This window comes from Ambystoma mexicanum, chromosome 9, assembly GCF_040938575.1.
Source record: "Ambystoma mexicanum isolate Mex_15411 chromosome 9, UKY_AmexF1_1, whole genome shotgun sequence".
Lineage (NCBI taxonomy): Eukaryota > Metazoa > Chordata > Amphibia > Caudata > Ambystomatidae > Ambystoma > Ambystoma mexicanum.
The window spans coordinates 588,224,230-588,245,268 of record NC_090931.1 but is presented as its reverse complement, the minus strand read 5'-3'; the positions used below and the strand labels follow the sequence as shown (position 1 = coordinate 588,245,268).

Sequence of the window (21,039 nt, the reverse complement as noted above, 5' to 3'; positions counted from 1 at the left end):
TGACGCAAATACACAGATGTCATTGCAGTAGATTCAATTGCATGAAGACGTAAATGCACAGTTGTGAAGACATAGACCTGTATGCGATAATAATATCAAAAGGCTCATCTATCTGTGCTTACCATTGTCTTCCACAGCTGCCCTATATGAAAGACTGTAATGAGAAGCCGATATGCGTTGCAGGCCTCAAGCTGTTCATACGATTCTCAGAGTAAGTGTTTATATGCCAGCTTTAGACTGTTTTCATGCTATTGGAAGGAAGTGGCACAGTACAGCTGACTCAGAGTCTTGAGTACAAACAGGATATGATAGGTTATTTATAACATGCTTAATACCCAGAGGTTTCTAAGCACGGACCCGGGGATTGAACCTGTGTTGATCCGTGTCATCTTGCTTCCAAGGTGAGCACGTTGCCCCTGAGCTATCCTCCCGAGACGTCTTCTCTTTTCATACGAAGGAGACGTCTTCTTTACCTAGTTCAGTTTCAGGTACAAGTTACAGTTGCTTAAGACGGGTGCATTGGACACATTCAGTAACATCCGGGGAGCAACATCCAGCGGCACGCTCTCTGTCAACCGCCACTCTTCCATCTGTCATCCCCAGAACGCTCAGCTAAGAACATTCACTCGTCAACACTCCACAACTAGGCCCTCGAGGAATTCCATGCACGCAGGGCAGAGATGATGGGAAAAGCAAGTCGTAGCACATGCTTCACTCTGGGCTGCATGAAGTGGCATCCCGGGCGGGCATGTTATACTCTGTCAATCATGATTGTAGTGGCCTAACAGTGCTTGTCCGAAGAGTGGCGTACGTCTGTTGGGATAACCGGTTCCCAGTCACCTGCAATTGAAAAAAGTGCGAGAATACAAGTACCAGAATCCTTAGAGACATCAATGTGAATTAACCTGAAACACCTGAAAAGGAAATGTAACTAGACACGCCTGAAATGGAAAAGAAACACAGCCTCCCTGATGATTGATGGAGTCAAGAAAACGTTTGGAGGAGAAGACAATTTGTTGCTACAGCAGGAAAGCTTGACTGGGAACCAAAGTGCGCTCCTTGCCATCATTCTTAACACCTGTTTACAAACATGTTTTTAACTTTATAATGCCATTGGGATTATATGGCAGAATTTGAGGGTCAAGACTGCCTGGTGGCTATTGGCAAACTATATGCTTCTCCCGCTCTTCCCAGACTCAGTATTATGGCAGTGTTGTAATTCCCTTAGAAACAGCCTGGCGCTGTGGTGGCCTTGCCGGAAAGATAATTGGCAGGGCCGTACAGTCTGTTCCAGGAAGTCTGTGTGGTCACCCAGCCCTGAGGAGTGAGAAACAAAATATAACCCTGCTCTTTAAGGTTCTGAGGGGTCCCTAGTCCTTTTGTCTGATCTCAAGGCACAGGATTCAGACCTATTGTGAGAGGCCAGCGCAATGCAGCACAGCCATTGATAGTGGTCCAGGGCCACCGCCCTGCTAGTCCAGAAAGGGACTTCTTTCCCTGCTCCACCACACACTAGACTGCATGCTCTCGCGCATTGCGCATAGCTTACCGAAAGAGAGACGGATTGTGTCTAGTGCCTGCATAGCCTCTCCAGGAGCCACCAGAGGACAAAGACTGACAAAGACCATGGCGGTCATTACAAGTTTGCCGGTATCCCACCGGAATTACCAGCGGGATACAGGCAAACAGACCTGCCATTACTAGTGGCTGATATCCTGGAATTTCTGGGAATTTACAGATGCTGGCAACAATAGGACTCCATGGAGGGGATTGCCGGTATTACCAGTATTACCAGTACTGGTAACACAGGCTGTTTTTTGCCATCAGTGGCCTGATTTACCTTGCACTCTTGACTGGAGCTAAGTCAGGTAACCCCGACTGGCAAACTTGTAGTTTGTCGGTTCAAAAACGAGCTGGTAAACGGAATTACTTGCACGTTAATTCCAGACCGCCAAACTTTTAATGATAGCCACGTCTTTAAAATAATCTAAATTCAGGAAAGGCTAAGACTACGCCAACATCCTGCCTTTATACAATGCCACAATGCTCAAATAAATCCCTATGCTGCTTAAACACACACCAGGGTTCCTGCCGCTTGGCAACTCTGCTCCAGATCTCCAGAGAACTAGCCCTCTAGGGTCTCCTTTGTATAGACTAACCTAATACTCTTCCAGGGGTTCATCCCGGGCTCTGTCTTTTCGTTGCTTCATGAGGTCTGAACGAAGAACTGACAAAGAGACCCCTGAGTGCGAAAATAGACTGATTCCACCTCAAACAACGAGTTAAAGACAGGACGCACTCAGTGCTCACCCCCACATTGGACAAAATAATCTGCAAAGAGCGTCTCACAACAGTAGCCCATCTGTTTCCCCTCCAATGGAATGATCACGTCTACCATATCGATATCACCACACCACCGTACGCCCCACCAACTTACAAGAAAACATGTCCAGTCAGCAAGAGAGCATTGAGGAACCCCAACCTCGATGACCTACGTAGAGTACCAAAGACAAACGAAACCGGATGCCGTCTTGCAGCACCTCTCCCACTAGCACTAAACAAAGCTAGATCCTAAACTAACTGCATCAATTGGGACCTCTGAAACAGCCCAATCCTTCTGATAAAACAAGCTGCCAGATTCTATATAGAATTTATTTGCAGTCATACTTATTTGATAGAGGGATGCTGTTTCAATTAGGAGCCCAATTGCAACAGGGCTAATACCTACATTGGAACAACCACATAATCAGGTGCTTTAAGGTAGTAGAATGCCACCTGTTATCCAAATTGATATACGGGCTGAAATGTTACCTATACTGGGAACATGGCTGACTTACAACACAGAATTGACACAACAATATTCATATCGTAGGAGAGGACATGTTTGTGTACAGGAATTTACAGTAGCGAGCAGGTGGCGGCGTGCAGAAAACAATTATAGTTGGGGGGCGGGCGATGTCGGTTAGAGCAGGAGATCCCTCAAAATAAGGTACACTCCAGAACAAAATGCAGTCAAGGAAATCAACAGGAACATCAAACTGGCTGGGATAGGAAGCAGGTATAATAGTGGGTACTCCCAAATTTTTTGTTGTCGGGGGGTCAGGTCTGTCAACAGGGAGAGTAAAGGGGAATAAAGACGTAAAAGGCAGACTGACTACCCCTCTCTCAAGGTCTGGCAACACAACAGGAACAGGTGCTGCAAAGCTGGCATATAAATCTACAGCTATTGTCTTTTAAGAGAGACAGTTGGTATACAGAAGCCGTAATACAAATATCAATAAATCTCTTTAATAGTTCAAAGTAAAATTTCATAGAGAAATATACACTTAATAGGCTTTATCATATCTCACTCATTCCATTCATACCAATTCGCTCCTTCTGTGACATCCGGGTTAGGCAATTGACAATTTCTTAACGCATATTAATTATTATTAATATGTATGACAATTGGAAAACACACAATTGGATTTTCTGTAGGTCGACATATGTTTCGGCCCCTTTTCCATAGTCCCATCGTTGTCTAGGGTGGTCTAAATAGTCAGTGTTGGGCCATCTTCAGGACAATCATGATTTAGTAAGAGCTTAACGTCTTCACCCTGCTTCCATATGAAAAGCCAAATCTGTGGCCGAGAACGTAGTTGTGGACCACGGAGAAGAAATAATGAAATGGAGGGTATTTTCTGTATTACCCTAGTCTATAGCCCTTTTCACAAGTGGGTGGAGCTTCAAATCTCTTTATCTCCATCTTATTTCATGGGCAAATTTCAAGAGGGACTTGCTTCCTTCGACACTTGAACACGTAGTGTCTTGAAATTAGTTCGAACGAAGCAGCGAGGTTGCTCGAGCGGCGTCTGCTGACTACTCACAAGTCAGCAGACGCCGCTCGAGCAACCTCGCTGCTTCGTTCGAACTAATTTCAAGACACTACGTGTTCAAGTGTCGAAGGAAGCAAGTCCCTCTTGAAATTTGCCCATGAAATAAGATGGAGATAAAGAGATTTGAAGCTCCACCCACTTGTGAAAAGGGCTATAGACTAGGGTAATACAGAAAATACCCTCCATTTCATTATTTCTTCTCCGTGGTCCACAACTACGTTCTCGGCCACAGATTTGGCTTTTCATATGGAAGCAGGGTGAAGACGTTAAGCTCTTACTAAATCATGATTGTCCTGAAGATGGCCCAACACTGACTATTTAGACCACCGTAGACAACGATGGGACTATGGAAAAGGGGCCGAAACATATGTCGACTTACAGAAAATCCAATTGTGTGTTTTCCAATTGTCATACATATTAATAATAATTAATATGCGTTAAGAAATTGTCAATTGCCTAACCCGGATGTCACAGAAGGAGCGAATTGGTATGAATGGAATGAGTGAGATATGATAAAGCCTATTAAGTGTATATTTCTCTATGAAATTTTACTTTGAACTATTAAAGAGATTTATTGATATTTGTATTACGGCTTCTGTATACCAACTGTCTCTCTTAAAAGACAATAGCTGTAGATTTATATGCCAGCTTTGCAGCACCTGTTCCTGTTGTGTTGCCAGACCTTGAGAGAGGGGTAGTCAGTCTGCCTTTTACGTCTTTATTTGGGATAGGAAGCTACACCAAGGTGGACCAACCAGCCTACCTATGACAATTGCAAGAGTACAGAGCACCAACCCAAGGGCAAGAAATCCCACTGCGCAAACATGCAGACCGCGCAACAAAGGAGATTCTCAAGTTCTTGAAGGAATTGAGTAGGCAGACCATTTGCAACAAACCACCTGTGCTGACACAAGAGCTGCTTGATCACATATCCTGCTATTTCACCAACAAAGTCACAATGATTCACTAGAACCTAGATGAGAGGAAAGCAGCTGTAAGCAGGATGCAGCAGCAGGAACTGTGACATCACTGTGATGTCATTACAGATGCACATTAGGGGCCCTAGATATCTTTTGTGAGAGCAGAATAGGCCCTTTCAGCTAGCGAACCACACGTGCAACAGTGGCAATTTTTATTTACATACCCACAATGCATTGCTCAGACGATCTGAAATGGAGGTGAACTTCTAGGGATGGCGACTGGGTGGCACTGTGGCATGTGTGGCAGAGTGTGTTTTTTCATTCATTATTTTAAATCCACCATAACATTAATGGTGTTTGATAACCATACCACAATGTTCCAATCAACAGCATGTCAGACAGTAACACACTCACGATCCCTAATGAGGGTGAGATTCCCATGCAGTTTTCTGAATTCTTGAGATGTATCTGTCCTTCTTTTCTAATGCAATATTTAAAATAGCGAACATTTATAAGCCAAACACAATTTATTTTCTGGGTCAGAAATGCTTGTGTTTGAGATAATTTGCATACCCAGAATGATTGCTTAGTTCCTCTGAACTGGAGGTGAACTTCCAGCAATGGCTACTGTGTGGTGTCATGGCATACATAGAGCAATAGCTCAAATGGCATATTCTACTTTTTTTCCTTTTTTTCATTCTTTCTTACTGGTTTATGAAAGCTTGAAAAAAGATTTCCGCCTGAAATGTGAAAGTATAATAGGTCATTTCAGCCAAGTCACTCATGCCACAGGTCCTCCTGTTAGCCATCACTGGAAGCTTACCTCCAGTTTAGCGCCACATAAGTAGTGGATTGTGGGTATGCAAATTAGCTCAAATCAATGAGTTATGCCCCAGGAAATTATGTCTTATATGGCATATCTTTTCATGCCAAGACAGACCGCTCTCAACGAAAAGACAATGGCATACACATTTCACCTGTGTAAGATACCATCAGTGCACTGGTGATCCCTAATAAGGGTGGAGCACATATGGATTAGTGCATTGATGATCCATAATAAGTGTGAATTGCAAATGGAGGATAGCTCAGGGGCAACGTGCTCGCTTTGCAAGCAAGACGACGCAGAGCAACACACGTTCAAACCCCGGGTCCGCGCTTAGAAACCTCTCGGTATTAAGCGCGTTATAAATAACCAATTATAATGAATCATTATAATTAATGCATATCCCTGAGAGCTGTCTGCCCACCTACCACAAACCCTGGGGGCCCCAGGCAAAACTCAGATTGCCTCAGCACTGTGGGCCTATGGACAGGGGGAGGGGCGTTGTGATGAACAATCAAAAGGTTCATGGGCGCAGAGGGGGTTTAAACTATGTAGGCAGTACTGTTGCTTTAGTTAGGAAATCCCCTATCCACATTTAAACTGGTGACATCTGCCCCCAAAGCCCTGCTTTGGATTTTTGACACATCCACCAGTCACTGGGCCAGGTGCGCAATACAAATAAACTAAATACAAATACTGCCTCTATATCACACTAACTTTGCCTGCGACTTAAGGTTCCACCAATGGCTCCACTGTGCTTCACCTGATCCGATTATTGAACACTATAATGATTGTAGAATGCTTAACCTTGGCCCACGCCGTGCATTGTGTATCTTTGGCACATGTACAGGGGAGGGGCACAAATGGCAATTTCCCGTGGGAGTGATTAATGGTGTTATGCTTCATCCCAATCTCTAGAAAGGAGCTGGTGGTGGGGGACACCAAAAACCTGACCACTCACATCTCTCTGCGGAACGATGCTGACAACTCGTATCTGACCACCATGCTTCTGACATACCCGAGAAACCTACAGGTCAAAAAGATTGTGGAGGTAAGCGTGACTCTAAGGGGAGGCTTTCTCAAGTTCGGAATGGGATCCTGTTGCTCAACGCATTGCATCTTCATGAAGATCAGGGAATCTGTCTCCAAAGGTTTGCCTCTTATCCCCTGATAGAAGGTGCAGCTAAAAATGCATGTCCAATAGAGTCTTGAGATCCATTAGAAAATGAACATTGTGGGGCACCCCAACAACCAAGGGGAACGGTGGATAAGGGCTGAATGTTGAGAATGAATTGCATAAATTGAATGTGCACCTGGACAACATGGTAATAATGATAAGTGATGTTCTTAGGTAGTGGTTCATGCCAGATTCCTCCGCTTCAAAGCGCTGTAATAGCAGATGTTATTGATACCCAAATTAATGTGAAAAGGATGCAGATGCTTACTTACTTCAGAAAACACTAATTTCTGAAAGCTCTCTGAAAACAGGCGGTAAAGATAAAATCATTTCACATTTTCAACAATATTATGTTACATCCAGCCGCAACGAGGCATCGCACACGTACGGACATGGGTGCCAGAGCTTAACAGGCCAAACAATCAATCCAAGACTGTAAATACAGGACCTCTCTACCACGACCTAATCAGGACCCAACACCCAGGGACATCCGGGACCACTTACCTACAACATAGCCTTGATAAAGACCCCAGAGTTCGAAACACGTTTCGGCTGACCACAAAAAAGACTATATGTTTCCTTCTGAATAAAACACCACTGAACCCACTAAAACAATGTGTAGATATTTAACCTTTTCCACATACCAAGTGTGAGGTATCAAGGAACCAGTTTCTTCTCTATACCAAAGGAGATGCAGGCACCACCTCCAACTACCTGTGACCTTGCAGCTATATAATCAACCTACTCTAACTCAGAGCGAAGCGCGGGAGTGTTCCAATATCAGGGCCCACCTTTTTTCATATATTATGTTTGTAAACGGACTGCTCAGCAACCACTATTTCAATGCCCACTACCCTAAAATACTGCAATATAATGGCCAACTGGCTTCAGTGTCCAAAATAGGGACTTAGGAGACGGGTATGGTGAGCCTTGGTTGCCGGCCATTGCTTTGCGGTCTCCCATCCTCAGGGACGCAAATCCATTTCACACCATTCGTATGTTTGTGTAATACGGGATGAAATGAGCAGGTGTTCCTCCTCCATAATTATTAATTTGGGTATCTTTAGAAAATCTTTATGCATAGTACAACCAATTATTTGAGAAAACTTTATTTTATTATTTTTGCTGATTATATGCTAAGGAACAAAGCAAAGGAAAATGGTCTAATTTTCTAAATCTTAAAGAGGATATGTCTAAGGTACTGTTATACTTAACTGAGAGGCGCATATATTGCTCCAAGTTCAAATATTGTTGTCGTGATTGCGGGCATCTGGTTAGAACTTGTTTTGTGGAGTCAGTTTCTCTATCTATGACAGTTTCATACATAAGACTGTGAATGTTTTGAGTACCTCACTAAACAACCCTGACCCTCAGGTCAATCATTCCTCCCAAAATATGAAGTAACCGATGCTCCGTGATCCCTCCTCCCGCACACTGTCTTACGTTTAATTGTTAGGAACAGACTGCATTTGCAACACACCACCACAAGGGAAAGCTTCACTACGCCTGATCTGAAGAAGGTCCGTTGGTTCAAATATGTCCGTTTTTATTTCATGGGCATGGCTTGTTAACGTGGTATGAAAAATAGGAGGATTCTTCAAGTACGGTCTCGAGAGACCATCCACACCAGGTTTTCAGGATAGCCGATGTCTATGTAAATTCAGGTATAGACAGAGTAGCCACTTCTTGCCTATTTCATGCCCTGCCTTTGGAATTTTGGTAAGGTCCTATTAATTTTGCTTTGTACATTTGACGTGCAATGTGATCATGAATTACCAATTTATTTTTATAACTCAAGTTCATTATATTCAACAATAAAAATCGCAGTTAAACCTGGTCGCACGAAAAATATAAATTGCGAAGAAAATGTTTCCCTTCCCGCTCCCACCTGACCCATCAAATTGGATAATGATCGCCCAAGTTCAACCCGACCCACTTATTCCCCATCTTCCCCTTCCTCTAAACCCAGCCAGCAACCCCCCACCCTTTACCCAATGCAATAGAGCCCCCCCCCCACTTTCTTACAGCCCACTTATTTCTGAACATTATCGGTCTCTCCATAGTTCCCATTTCCCCCATACCTTCTCGTGTTTACCCGGGCATCCTCTATGAATGTATACTAGCCTCTCTGGTTCCATAGTACGGGCCATAGTGTCCAGCCATTCTCTTTGAGCGGGACTCACATTCGAACTCCAAAACCTTGCCTTCCTCTTTTGGCTAGAACCAAAGCCACTCCTACAACGCACCTCTTACCTAGTGCGAAATCAGTGTCCCCCCAGACGCCAAGAAGGCACAAAGCAGGGTCTGCTCCGAATGACCAATATATGATTGCTGTTTTGTAATGTTAATATAGCTCCAAAAAAAGCATCATTTTTCTACTAAGTTATGGGTTTAATGCTCTTTCAGTATACTGAAGGATAATAAAAGACAACGCAATTTAGGTAAACCATTTCTGGGTAATATTGCATGACATTAGTTTCCAGTGACATTGGTATTAGCCTATTTGACCTAAAACAATTGACCTAATGACCAATTTGGTCGAACTTTGCCTGGGTGATTTGGCCTTCGGGGCAATTCGGTCGCATATATTGCAAAATACAAACCTTGGAGGCCGGGAGTTGCAGGGGTGTCCCCCGCTCCCCATGTTTGGTATTTTGCAATTTTGGTGGTGCAGGGGTGTCCCAACTTCCTTAAAAGTGGAGGCAGGGGACAACCCCCCCCAAAAAAACACATGTGCGTTTAAATTGGACCCTGAGCAAATTCATTTGCGGTCAGTTTGATGCGGTCAAACATACCCAAACCGTGACATCCACCGGAAACCACACTGCGCAACCATGTAACAAACCCAAAGGGGGCTCTCCCCCTAGAGAATAGCATGGGAAACATGGCCACATGTCAAGGACTCCAGGCATGAATTCACTGCCTTACTTGCTCTGCACTAACCATGTTCCACTCTCTTCTGGCAGCTTTCCTCTCCCAGCGTGCAGTGCTCCGAGGCCGCTCCGTTCACATCTTCGCTCTCATCGATGACGTGCAAGATTGGGTACCCGGTGTTTAGGAAATCATCAGTAAGTCTGGAAAGTCATGACCCCTGTGTGGCTCAGTATCAAGGCAAGGCATTGGCACAGCCCCGTTATGCCTGCAAGAACATTTTGCATGTGAAGCCCAGGGAGGCTGGGAAATGACCTCTGAGTGTATGGTCTTCTATAGAAAGAAAGTTTTCTGGGTATTTATTTTTAGGTTTTTCAACGTGCCTATTCTTTTCTATTTCCCTTTTCCTTTCATGTTGTCTTGTTAATCATCAATCATTCTATTATGATTTAAATTCAGGTAAGTCATACTAGGACCATCAAAGAGAATTACTTGCAACATCAAAGGTAGTTTTGAAGTCAGGGAGCAAACGAGAGAAGGGTCAGAGCTCCCGCAATATGGCGCTAAGGATCCCTGCCCTCCTCTGGTGAGGGCCTTTGTGGTTTCCCGGGGACTGCAGATTGATTTGCCAAGTCCAGTCTTCAAGTTCATCAGCTCTGTTTAAAACGGATGGTCTAAGCAAGCCAGTTGTAGACATTATGGCAAACCTTGGGTACTGGCATTCATAAACAGGGCAAACAATTTTAATGTGTATAGCCTGACTAATTCCAGACATGAAGAGCATTGCCAGTACTTCTCCTTTTGGTTAAGAACACAAAATGTTGTGGTATTGGATAAACATATTGATATACACTAAGTGCCTGGAGGTGTTCTAATTATTTTCTGTCTTTACATGTATTTCATTGCTATCTCCATTTTCAGGTACATTTTACCATAATGTGGCAATTAGATGAGGCAATTTTTCCTGGGAGTGTTGCAACATTTGCTGTCAATGTTACCAGGTAAGAAAGAAACTTTGCAGCATCTCAAAGGGGGCAGGAGCTCAGTTTACACATCATGTACTCCTTCAGCAGTTACAGCAGCTATGAGAGCCTCCCATATAGAAACAGAGAAGTGGGTTAATATGCCTGCTGAAGAGAACTCTGTGTAGCAAGCAGGTCAGAGGTTAGAAGACCAAATGGACCAGGTAAACGTTTCACCCTCCAGAGGATGATGAAATTAGTAGAATCAAGTTAGCTAATAGTGACATATGTTATCAGACCTTAAAGATAGATATCAATGAGTTCATTAAATGTATGTTCTGATATAGAACATCATGCTAAATTCTTCTTGCGTCGAAGCACTGTGACAACAGGTAGAATTATTATCCAATTTAATAGCACTCAATGTATCCACTTTGAAATGAGGAAGGGCTCAATCCACTGAAAAAATGATGTCAGCGGCTGAGCGAGGGGGTTGAGGTGGGGAAGTCTGGGGGGTTGGACCATGTAGATGAAAACCCACATCCTAAATTTTGAATCGTTCATGGCTCACTGTTGGTGGACTTCTCAAGGAAATGGATGCTCACGAACTAACGGGCTAAATGTTCAGAGCTGTTTTTGATTGACTCTCGTGACTCCCAGGATGCTGCTTTGTTGCTGTTAATTGAAGTCTGGCCCAGTGCCTTCGAATGGATAGTGCAAGGCCATAGCAAGATGGCTGCTGACGGTACAGGCATCCTGACCCTGACTGTGCAGAATAGAACCCAGACTGCCCAGTGCCACCCGCCAGATGCTCTCCTTGGATCATGTGCAGTCTGGGCAATTCCCTGTAAGAGCTAGTGAACCGGCTACTAGTAGTTTGCCGTCTTTCCTTTCCGTGAGGGTCTGGGCCTCAATGCTATTGAGGAAAGCTTCCCAACTAATGCTAGACATCTAGAGGTGGGTGTCCATCCACTCAGTCGGTGTACCACCAGCTCAGGTGTGCCAGAGGGATGAGGAAAAATAATAGTAATGATTTAGCATTTATATAGCGCTATGAACCCTGAGGTACCTGAGCGCTGCTTATTATTACCCACGGTTTTTGGTGCTCATTTATCAACCCTGGAAGAATGAAAGGCTGCGTTTGGCCCTGCCGGGATTGGAACCTGCATCAGCAGTCTCTGCACAGATGTCAAAGCGAGCGCTCTACTCGCTGTGCTATCAGACCGGCAATAACAGCAATAATAATAGCCACATTAACAACATCATAATTGCGTCAGTGTGACAGGAAAAACCTATTCCCATTCACATGGGCAAGTCCTTTTTGGCCAATGAATGCTCAGTTCTCAAATATCATCACGCCACATATTCTGCTGGATTACAATGATTTGGGCAATTTCGGCATTAACAAAATGTCTGCCAGCTGCGAAGATGCATACCCAATGCCTAGACCCAGTAGGAGGTGCGGGCTAGGGGGGACTAACCAGAAAGTCTGATCTTAAGTCTACAAATGGCAAAGCGCCCATGCAAATTTCACTATACAAAGTATGTGAGAGCGCCTTTTCGACATTTTCCTCGTACCACTACATCTCCTTATATACCAGGTAGCGCAGTATAAGACCATATGTCTACCATTTGTCATAGATTTTTTCAGAGACCACTCTTCAATCACAAACTAGTTTCATTTCTATTTCCATGAGCCTACTAACTCAAGTGGGCTCCTGCCGTAGACGTAACGTGTCCACACTAAAGAGCAATCGCCCCCAAAAGTCACAACCCTAAAAGGACCCTGGTCCCCTGGATTTATTTATTTATTTAATCTATTTATTGGTTATTTGTAATGCGCACTATACAGCAGAAATTGTGTTTCAAAGTGCATACGATCCCATGTAAGGTAGTCCGTGCCCTTTTATAGTTGGCGAGTCAAGAGGACGACCACGCCTTTACACGATATTGTCGATTGGGCTGTAACTGAATATCCCAATTCCAGGAGGAGAGGGAAGGTTGAGTGCTACAAGGCAAGTTCAAAAGAAGAACAGTTCTACACCACCTGTTGAAGCAGCGGTTAAGTAGTGAGCCAGTGATGCCCAAATGTGACCTAGCCAACAGGAGTATCTTGTGATCCACTGTTTCAAATGTCAAAGAGGGATCACATGCGTCGAGTAGATGCATTCATGGGACTTGGGCGTTGAGTAGATGGATTCATGGGACTTGGGCGTTGAGTAGATTGATTCATGGGACTTGGGCATCGAGTAGATGCATTCATGGGACTTGGGTGTCGAGTAGATGGATTCATGGGACTTGGGCGTCGAGTAGATGCATTCATGGGACTTGGGCATCGAGTAGATGCATTCGTGGGACTTGGGTGTCCATTAGATGGACTAATGGGACTTGGGCATCGAGTAGACGCATTTGTGGGACTTGGGTGTCGATTAGATGGATTCATGGGACTTGGGCGTCGAGTATGCATTCGGAGGGACTTGGGCGTCGAGTAGATGGATTCATGGGACTTGGGCGTCAAATAGATGCATTCGTGGGTCTTGGGCGTTGAGTAGATGGATTTGTGGGACTTGGGCGTCGAGTAGATGGATTCATGGGACTTGGACGTCGAGTAAATGCATTCATGGGACTTGAGCGTCGAGTAGATGGATTCATGGGACCTGGATTGAGTTTGCTTCTCTGAGGCCCTATGCAGAGGAGCAGATCAGGTGGCGTTTGACACTGAGGTTGGAGGGGCCAGATAGCCCACCTTTTAGTACAGCATTGACAACCGGAATCTTAAAGAAGGGAGGTGCCTGAGAACAGAATTAGGTTTTGTAACCATGGAAGATGAGGAGTGTGAATTGAGGTAGGAGTGTAATGTCATTTTAATGATGAATCTCAAACGCAAGTCCCCCCCACACCCACACAACCCATTACCTAGGGGCTATTGTCACGACTTTCATAATCGAACAGGCCAATGACCTCTTTGGGAAATACGCACGCGCCCCGGAGGCAATAATAATGGATATCAATCTTTCAATTTGTGTTATTCCAGCATCAACGAAGGCGCTGAGCCTCTAACCCAAGAACACATCCTCCCAGTGAAACATTCCTTCACAGCTGTGCTCTCTAGGTAAGTACCTCCAGGAACCATTCGTGTCTTCTCTCTCTTCTATCACCGTGCACTTCCTTCTCTTGCCTGTGTCTCCTTCTCCAATTATTCCACCATCTATCCCTATCGCCCACTCTCTTTCCTCGTATCACTCACTTTTGCCAAGCCTCTCTCTCTCTCTCCCTCTCTCTTTCTCTATCACTCTGTAAATCACTGCTTCATTTCTTTCTCTCATAATCTCTTCGCTCCCTTAGTCCATATCCTATTTTTCTCCTTTAATTCACTCCCTTAGTCTCTCACTTTCTATCATACCCTTCCTTCATTTCTGCCCATCTCCTGTCACTAGATACCAAAGCTCCCAAGCATCACGCCCTACCCACACAATTGTGATGGAAATCTTTTCACTTTTTGACACTGTTCCATATTATCCATAATACATTAGTATCCGGCACGCTGCGTCCACGGGAAACACTGAATGTGGATTGGCTCATTTCAGAGCCATACCACAGTGTATTCCTGTGGATGCACGAACGTCGTTCGCGTGCCGGGTACACTATTTTTTCAAGTCAACCTTGGAAAGGGAGAAGAGACCACACGTAGCCCCTTCTCCCTTTTCCAGGGTGGCCTTTTTTTCGTTTTTGTCCCATTCCTTAGTACAGACCAACTTTGCCCAAAATGGCGCCCTGTTGCCCTGTACTAATGAAGCAGTATGCGTGGTCTAGTGTTCCTAGAACCAGCGCGTACTGCAATGAAACCTTTTCAAACGGCAAAGACATGCCGCTTGAAAAGGTTTTGTAAGTCATTAGTGTTTCGGGGCTGCAAACTGGGGAAAACCAGTATCCCGAGCCTGCAGACCCCGGAACACTAATGGCGATAACCGCCTCACCGGTTGGCCATTACTGCCTTATGGTAATGCCCCCGGGGCCACTGTAACTTGAGGCCCCGGGGGCATTACCATAGGCGGTAATGGCCCGCCGGCAAGGCGGTTATTGCCACAATAATAGTGTTTACTGATAGACCGCCTATCTTCCCAACATAGGGTCCAGAAACAATGCAATAGGCTAAAGTTGATTTTGGCTTGGTCTACTTTCCGGTTGATTGCTCGCCAGCCTAAACCCCATGTCCTGCAGCTGGCCCATGGACAGAAGGTTCCTTGGCATCGATGACGTGCCTTTTGTGGGTCTCGTATTCCAGGTTGCTCTATCTGCCAACAGAGGAAATACCCGGTGAAAACCCCAAAACAGGAACACCTTATGACACTGGAAACACTTCAGCCAGCTGTAAGGATGCTCAGTACCTCAACCGAAGCTCACCATTTCACATCAACCCTAGCAAAAGCAGCCAACAAGAAGATGGGTCCCTTCAAAAAATACTACAGCAGCCCTTTTTCCAAAACTGTAACACTTTAATACATCAACACGTTCTTCATGTTCATAATAGACACAATTACATAGCACATTGTCATATTCAAGCACACCGCAGACATCTGCTCCATCCCACCACACATGACCCTCCAACATGGACTAAATCAAGAAAACACATACTAAGAATTCCTAGCCAGCATCCTCTCAGCCTTCAAGGCCAACTCCTACGAAGAAAACATTCTCTGTGCCTCCATTGTGAAATGCACCACATGGCCAGCACTGAATCCACTCCTCCGCACCCCAATAGAGTCTCTCACTTATGGAATCCTCGATGAGAAGCAGAGGTTTTTCAGATTGACCCCTTTTACATAAGCCCGTATGGAGTCCAGACAATCTCGCTAATTGCTGTCCTATAACATATCTAGCCTTCATTGAAAAGAAAAGTGAAAAACTGCCCCCGCCACAACCTCCGTCACACTACTACCAGTCCGTCTACCAACCAAGGTGCAGCACTGAGACCATCACCATCGAAATCACTGATGACGCCCTCCACATCTTGGGCATGATGGACCCGTGCCTACGAGTCCTACTCAAACTCTCTGCCACCTTCAAGGACCTCCTCAACATCTGATCCACTTGAATGGATTTCCGCTAGCCGATCCTATGTTGGTTCATCTCCTACCTTACTGACCAACAACAGCTTGCACAGATGTGTTATAACAGATCACAATGAATCCCTGTACCAGGTGGAGATCTACAAGGATCCCCCTCCTTCTGGGTGCCCTTCAAACTCTACGTGGAACCATTGTGAAAAGCCCTCCATGATCATGACCTCAAGGTCCAGCAGTACTCGCAAAAGGCTAAACGTGAAGATTAGCAGAATCACCGACATCCATTGATAGAAACACTCAATCTTCCTCACCCATGCCTGGATGTTGAGGGTGTAAAAGAACCTTAGCCCCAGCCTCTTTTAGGTGCTCCACTAAGCACACTCATGCGTACAGATGGCTGCCAGGAATTACCCTCGGCAGCTTCATACAACATCTTACGCACTGTGCAAAATTGCTTGGTTTCACTATCTGCTGTGATCTCTACATGAAGCCACACACTGTCAAGAAAACAAGGGCAGCCTATTTCCTGGTCTTATTTCTCTGAAGAATCAAGTCCTTAATCCTTGATTTTAGAAGCACTGTCAAGCCTTGGTCCTGTCCTTGCTCACAGGTTTTCCAGTCTCATTGCTGGACGCTCTAAATAGGGGTCTTCAACCTGTGGCTCTCCAGATGTTTTGAACTACGACTCCCATGATTCCTCACCATTCTTTATGCTGGCCATGGTTGATGAGAGTTGTAGTCCAAAACATCTAGAGAGCGAAAGGTTGCAGACCAATGCCCTAAAAGCTATCCAGCATACCACGGTTATATGCTCTTAGATCGCCAGGTTTCTTTTTGCTGAGTTTTTTGCTGAATATCTTTGGCTGAAAAAACTCTCTGAATGTTGTTTTTTTTATGTGGGGATCCCCCCACCAAGCGAGGTCCCCTCCTAAGCCCTCCCTACCCTATTATCTAGTTCCTATTCCCCACACCATCTATCCCTACATGCCCTTTCCCTTCCCATATTTTTGAATGCGTTTATTTGGCTGAAAATGTTAAAAAAAAAAGCAGAAAAAAAGCCTGTCATGTACCTGCATTGTACCGCATGCCACAGACTGGCTCATCAAAGGCCAGATGAAAGTCGATCACATCCGCAGCACCCTCAAGGAACTGCAGGGGCTTCCCATCCAGGCCAACATCAACTGAAATACTTGTACCATCTACAAGGCAATTCTGATCAAATGCACCATTCTGTGTAGCAGAAATCCTCACCATCTGCAGCGACAACACAACATCTAAATCCATGACATCACCAAGCTGAAACACCAGTAACTGAAGAAAGGAGACACCTAGGAAACAGGCTTCTCGCAGTGTTTAGAACAACTGACCACCAAACAGCAAACCTCCATTTCAAAGAACACTTCCCCAGACACATTAATAGGTTCCTGGCATTGTGCCTCCATCCGCCACCCCGCCTCCTTTACCTGCTACTCCCCTTCACATTTGCCCCACTTCAGAATTGATTCAATGTAATCTTCTCTCAGCCCTCTATTGGCGTATACTGTCATTTTGCAGACAGGAATTACTTTGAAGGGTAGCTGGTCATTGCATCTAATGCCATTCCATCTAATGCCATTCCATCTAATGTTTTCCATCTAAAAAATGTGCATCGAATGCATGTTTTGGGAGGGTAAAGGGTTAAGAAGTAATTGACTTCAAAGTAATTCCTTTGTCAAAACTCAACAGATTATGTATGGGCTTGGGGACAATGGGCCAAAAGGGTTGGGGAGGGACTTGTGGTAGGGTTACTATAGGGAAAGGGGGCCGTTGGAGGGGAATTCGATGAGTTGTTTTTAAAGGATTTACTTAGAAGTAAATTACTTAGAAGTAATTCCTATTGGAAAACCAACACGGAACCCTCTATTTGTTCAGTCCATTGCTTATCAGCTAAGTTTGTGCTATAGAAACCACCATGTATACATACAAGCACATACAATTTAAGTTTGAAAGAAATACATGCAAAGAAACAAGACAAGGTGTGTTTTAGAATATGTATGGATAAAAGGTGAAGATCTATAGAATTCTAGAGCATACATGCCAACATTATCCATTCCATTCGGGAGACACTACTCCAGTCCTGCTTTTAACTTTGCATTCTGGGACTTCTAGTCCTGGATTCCCCATTATAAATCCAGTACTACCAGTGAAGACCAGGACTGGACTAGTGTAATATTTCATGTATTATGCAGATTAAAGACATCACAAAATCTCAGGTAAGCAGTGCAGGACTTCCCACCGGCACCCCTTGGCCACAAGTCAGTCAAATGGTGGTACGATGCTTCGTGGTCATGACGTGTTTTCACTGATTAAGTGTCATATGGGTGGCTGTGCTTATGAGAGGTGCTTGGTTCTCTCTTGGTAAGTCAGGGTTGAACTACACTTAGCAAGACCTAGGATAGGGTCGCCCACCCAATCACCTGAGACAAACCTGTAGAAAAGAGGAATAATAGCTCCTAAGGGCACCTTTGCTCTCTGTTTAGGAACAAGTCCAGAGCTAATCTCCTTTTCTGAAAATAGGGTGAGGACACAATGAAATAAGTTGCACAAGTAAACTCAGTAATAAAACAAAAAGAGACATCCAGGCAGCTGAATTTAAAACTTAAACTACATTTTCGTGCATTCTAAACCCTAGGCAAACCAATTAAAACAGATGTGTATTCAAGGCTAATCCCGTTCAAACAAAATCCAACTCAGATACTTAAAAACACTCTATGTTTGCACTAAGTATCACTCCACGCTTGATGTTGAGAAGTCATATGTTAGGGGCCAGGTGCAAAGTCTGCACTTGCGTACATGGACTATGACCAATCGTAAGGGTTAGACTAGCCAAGTGTGTCCCTAAAATAGATGCCTAGACTGAGCACCACTGCTGAAGAACCCTTACTCCTGACCCATAGTTGTAGACGCATATAGCGTCAACTCAGACCTTTCAAGAAAATACCTAAGAAGGTGGTTTGTTAGTTTTAGTTTTGTATTGGTGTGTGCGTTGTAATAAGGGCCCTGGATATATTTTTGATGCTAGAGTCTTTTACTCGCTACTCTTGCAACTTGGTTGGGTGTGGGTGGTAGTGAGCACAGTGGTTTGTGGGGAATGCCCTTTTGGTTAGATGGCCTTCACTCTTCTGAAGCACCTGAGCTTGGGTCTAAAGCAGGTAGAAGAACCCAGAAGAGAATGGGCCCTCCTTCTGCTTCCACAGGCCGTGGCTTTCACAGCTTCGGAAAATGAAATGGGCATGGGCAGGCGTACATCAAACCAAGAATAGACAAAAGAAGCACAGGTTCATTTCAGTAGGGATAGAGAAAATCTGTTGTTGTCAAGTGTTTTACAGGTTCCATAATCCTGACTACGGCCGTGCCAATAATATGTGTGCGGGAAATAAATAGAAAACAAGAGGACATTACTACGGGATATGATATGAATACTGCTACAAAGAGTTTTGTTTTGCTCTTTCAATCCACTTTGCTGGGCCTCCAACTTCCCCTCCTCCTCCAACTTCTACCACTTCCACAGCCCAACCCGATCCCCCCTCCTCCCGAAGTGTCCTACTGGCACCCACTCCCGATCCCTTATCTCCTCAATTCTGTCTGCCCCTTCCTTAAAGCTGTTAACCTTGCTGTTCCCCAAATCATACCCCACTACCGCTTACCAGGCTTCTTCCTGCCTTCTTTCAGACCCAAAAAGGGTGAGCAGCAGATGCTGCACGGATCTGTGTGTGATTTCCGCTTGCCACTGCTGCCCCCGTGTTAAGCAGAAGCAGCATTTTCCCTGTGGTGGAATTCTCAGGGTGTTTTTTTAAGCGCGCGGCCTCGCATGTGCGCAGCCCTCCTCATCCCAACCAAAGCCCTCTAAGAACAGTCAGTGGTACTTATCTATAATTTAAGAGCCTCTGAAAAAATCTGTGTCACAAAACCATGCCCTTTCTGTTCCTATTTGTAGACCAAGGGCTGTGATCGAGGTCAACATCAGCCAAGCTCTGACCAAGAACAAAGAGGTCCAGTATGAGTTTAACGTAGGTATCGTCAAACTCTAATGTCCGTTTATGACAAGATCACCCTGCTTTATCTCCTTTATTGGATGTGAAGGTGGGATCAGCCCTCAAGACTATGCCCTTCCTTTTCTAGATCAACGGAGAGAACCAGTACGGAGTTCTGGTCGAATTAACCATTTGGATTCCTGTTACGATGAAGGGCATCAAAGTCTCAGCACTAAAGGAGGTGCAGTCAGACCAGGTATTGGTTTTCATTATCTGTCACAGGGAAATTAACAGGACCTTGATCCTAAAGGGTAACTAACAATAAATGCTAGGATACCAGTAGGAGGGGACAGCTTCCACAAGAAAAACTACAGAAATTCAATGTGCACCTTTGGATATATTTTTGAGCAATTGGGGTCCTCATCCAATGAGGTCACTCTATGGTCCAATGACATCAACAGTGTAAAGGGTACCATTTACCACCCATACATTTTACAATTGACTTGATGTATTGGTAGGCATCACAGTGGCCACCATTTTGGGATCAGGCAAACTAACATAGTGGTGGTCTGTTTATTTGTTATTTGTGGAAACCGATGTGGACAGCAGTATTACAAGAACTCTCAGAGACACAACAGAGGTATGTTTCCTGTTCACAAGATGGCCACCATGTTATCCCAAACAATGTTATTCAGTCAAAACCTGAAGCTATATAGCCCCACCCCCTTCACTTCCTATTACATACATATGTCTGAGGGACACCTGGTTGTGGTTTGAGGGTTTTGGAATAATATCAATATAATTTCCAACCCCAAAATGTGACATTGTTCAAATCGCCCAATGTATACTGCAACGGCCATGACATGTGTTCTCCATTTTCCAGCAATGTTGTATATTGCGATCAAACTGCATTGTTCATGGTAGATATCTGAGCAGAAAAGGCCTGGATGTCACAAAAGTTCCAGAGCAAGAAAAGACCCGAGAGTAAAAGGAAGTCCCTCGCTGGTGGATCCTTAGCGAAATCTCCTTAGATGTTTTGCTTGAGCAAATTATGTCGTGAGCAGATAACTCAAAATGACAATGTTTGCTTACGTTTTCCAGAATTCCACACATTGCAGTATTACAGACGAAATGACTGCCAGTTCAGATGAAGATAGTCATTTGTCGGTAAGTGTTATTTACAAAGCTTGTTGAGGCCCAAGTGCAACATTCAGGTTGTCAACCAAAATCACAGGAAGTCTATAAACGTGAGTGTGAATGTACTGTGGGGCGCAAAAGCCACACTCCAGCCGCAAACCTATACTTTAAAGCACATATTCAACAACATAATAA

The 21,039-nt window shown here is 44.6% G+C and overlaps 1 protein-coding gene across 1 annotated transcript in view; it reads left to right on the top strand.

Annotated features, from left to right (window-relative positions):
* The window catches only part of ITGAE (integrin subunit alpha E), a 439,817-nt gene that overhangs the window by 324,655 nt on the left and 94,123 nt on the right, over positions 1–21,039 (top strand). The window contains exons 22-29 of the mRNA XM_069615209.1: positions 138–211; positions 6,537–6,669; positions 9,762–9,863; positions 10,588–10,667; positions 13,663–13,740; positions 19,671–19,743; positions 19,856–19,963; positions 20,809–20,874. Coding sequence (XP_069471310.1) covers positions 138–211; positions 6,537–6,669; positions 9,762–9,863; positions 10,588–10,667; positions 13,663–13,740; positions 19,671–19,743; positions 19,856–19,963; positions 20,809–20,874 — 714 coding nt within the window. The remainder of the gene's footprint in view (positions 1–137; positions 212–6,536; positions 6,670–9,761; positions 9,864–10,587; positions 10,668–13,662; positions 13,741–19,670; positions 19,744–19,855; positions 19,964–20,808; positions 20,875–21,039) is intronic.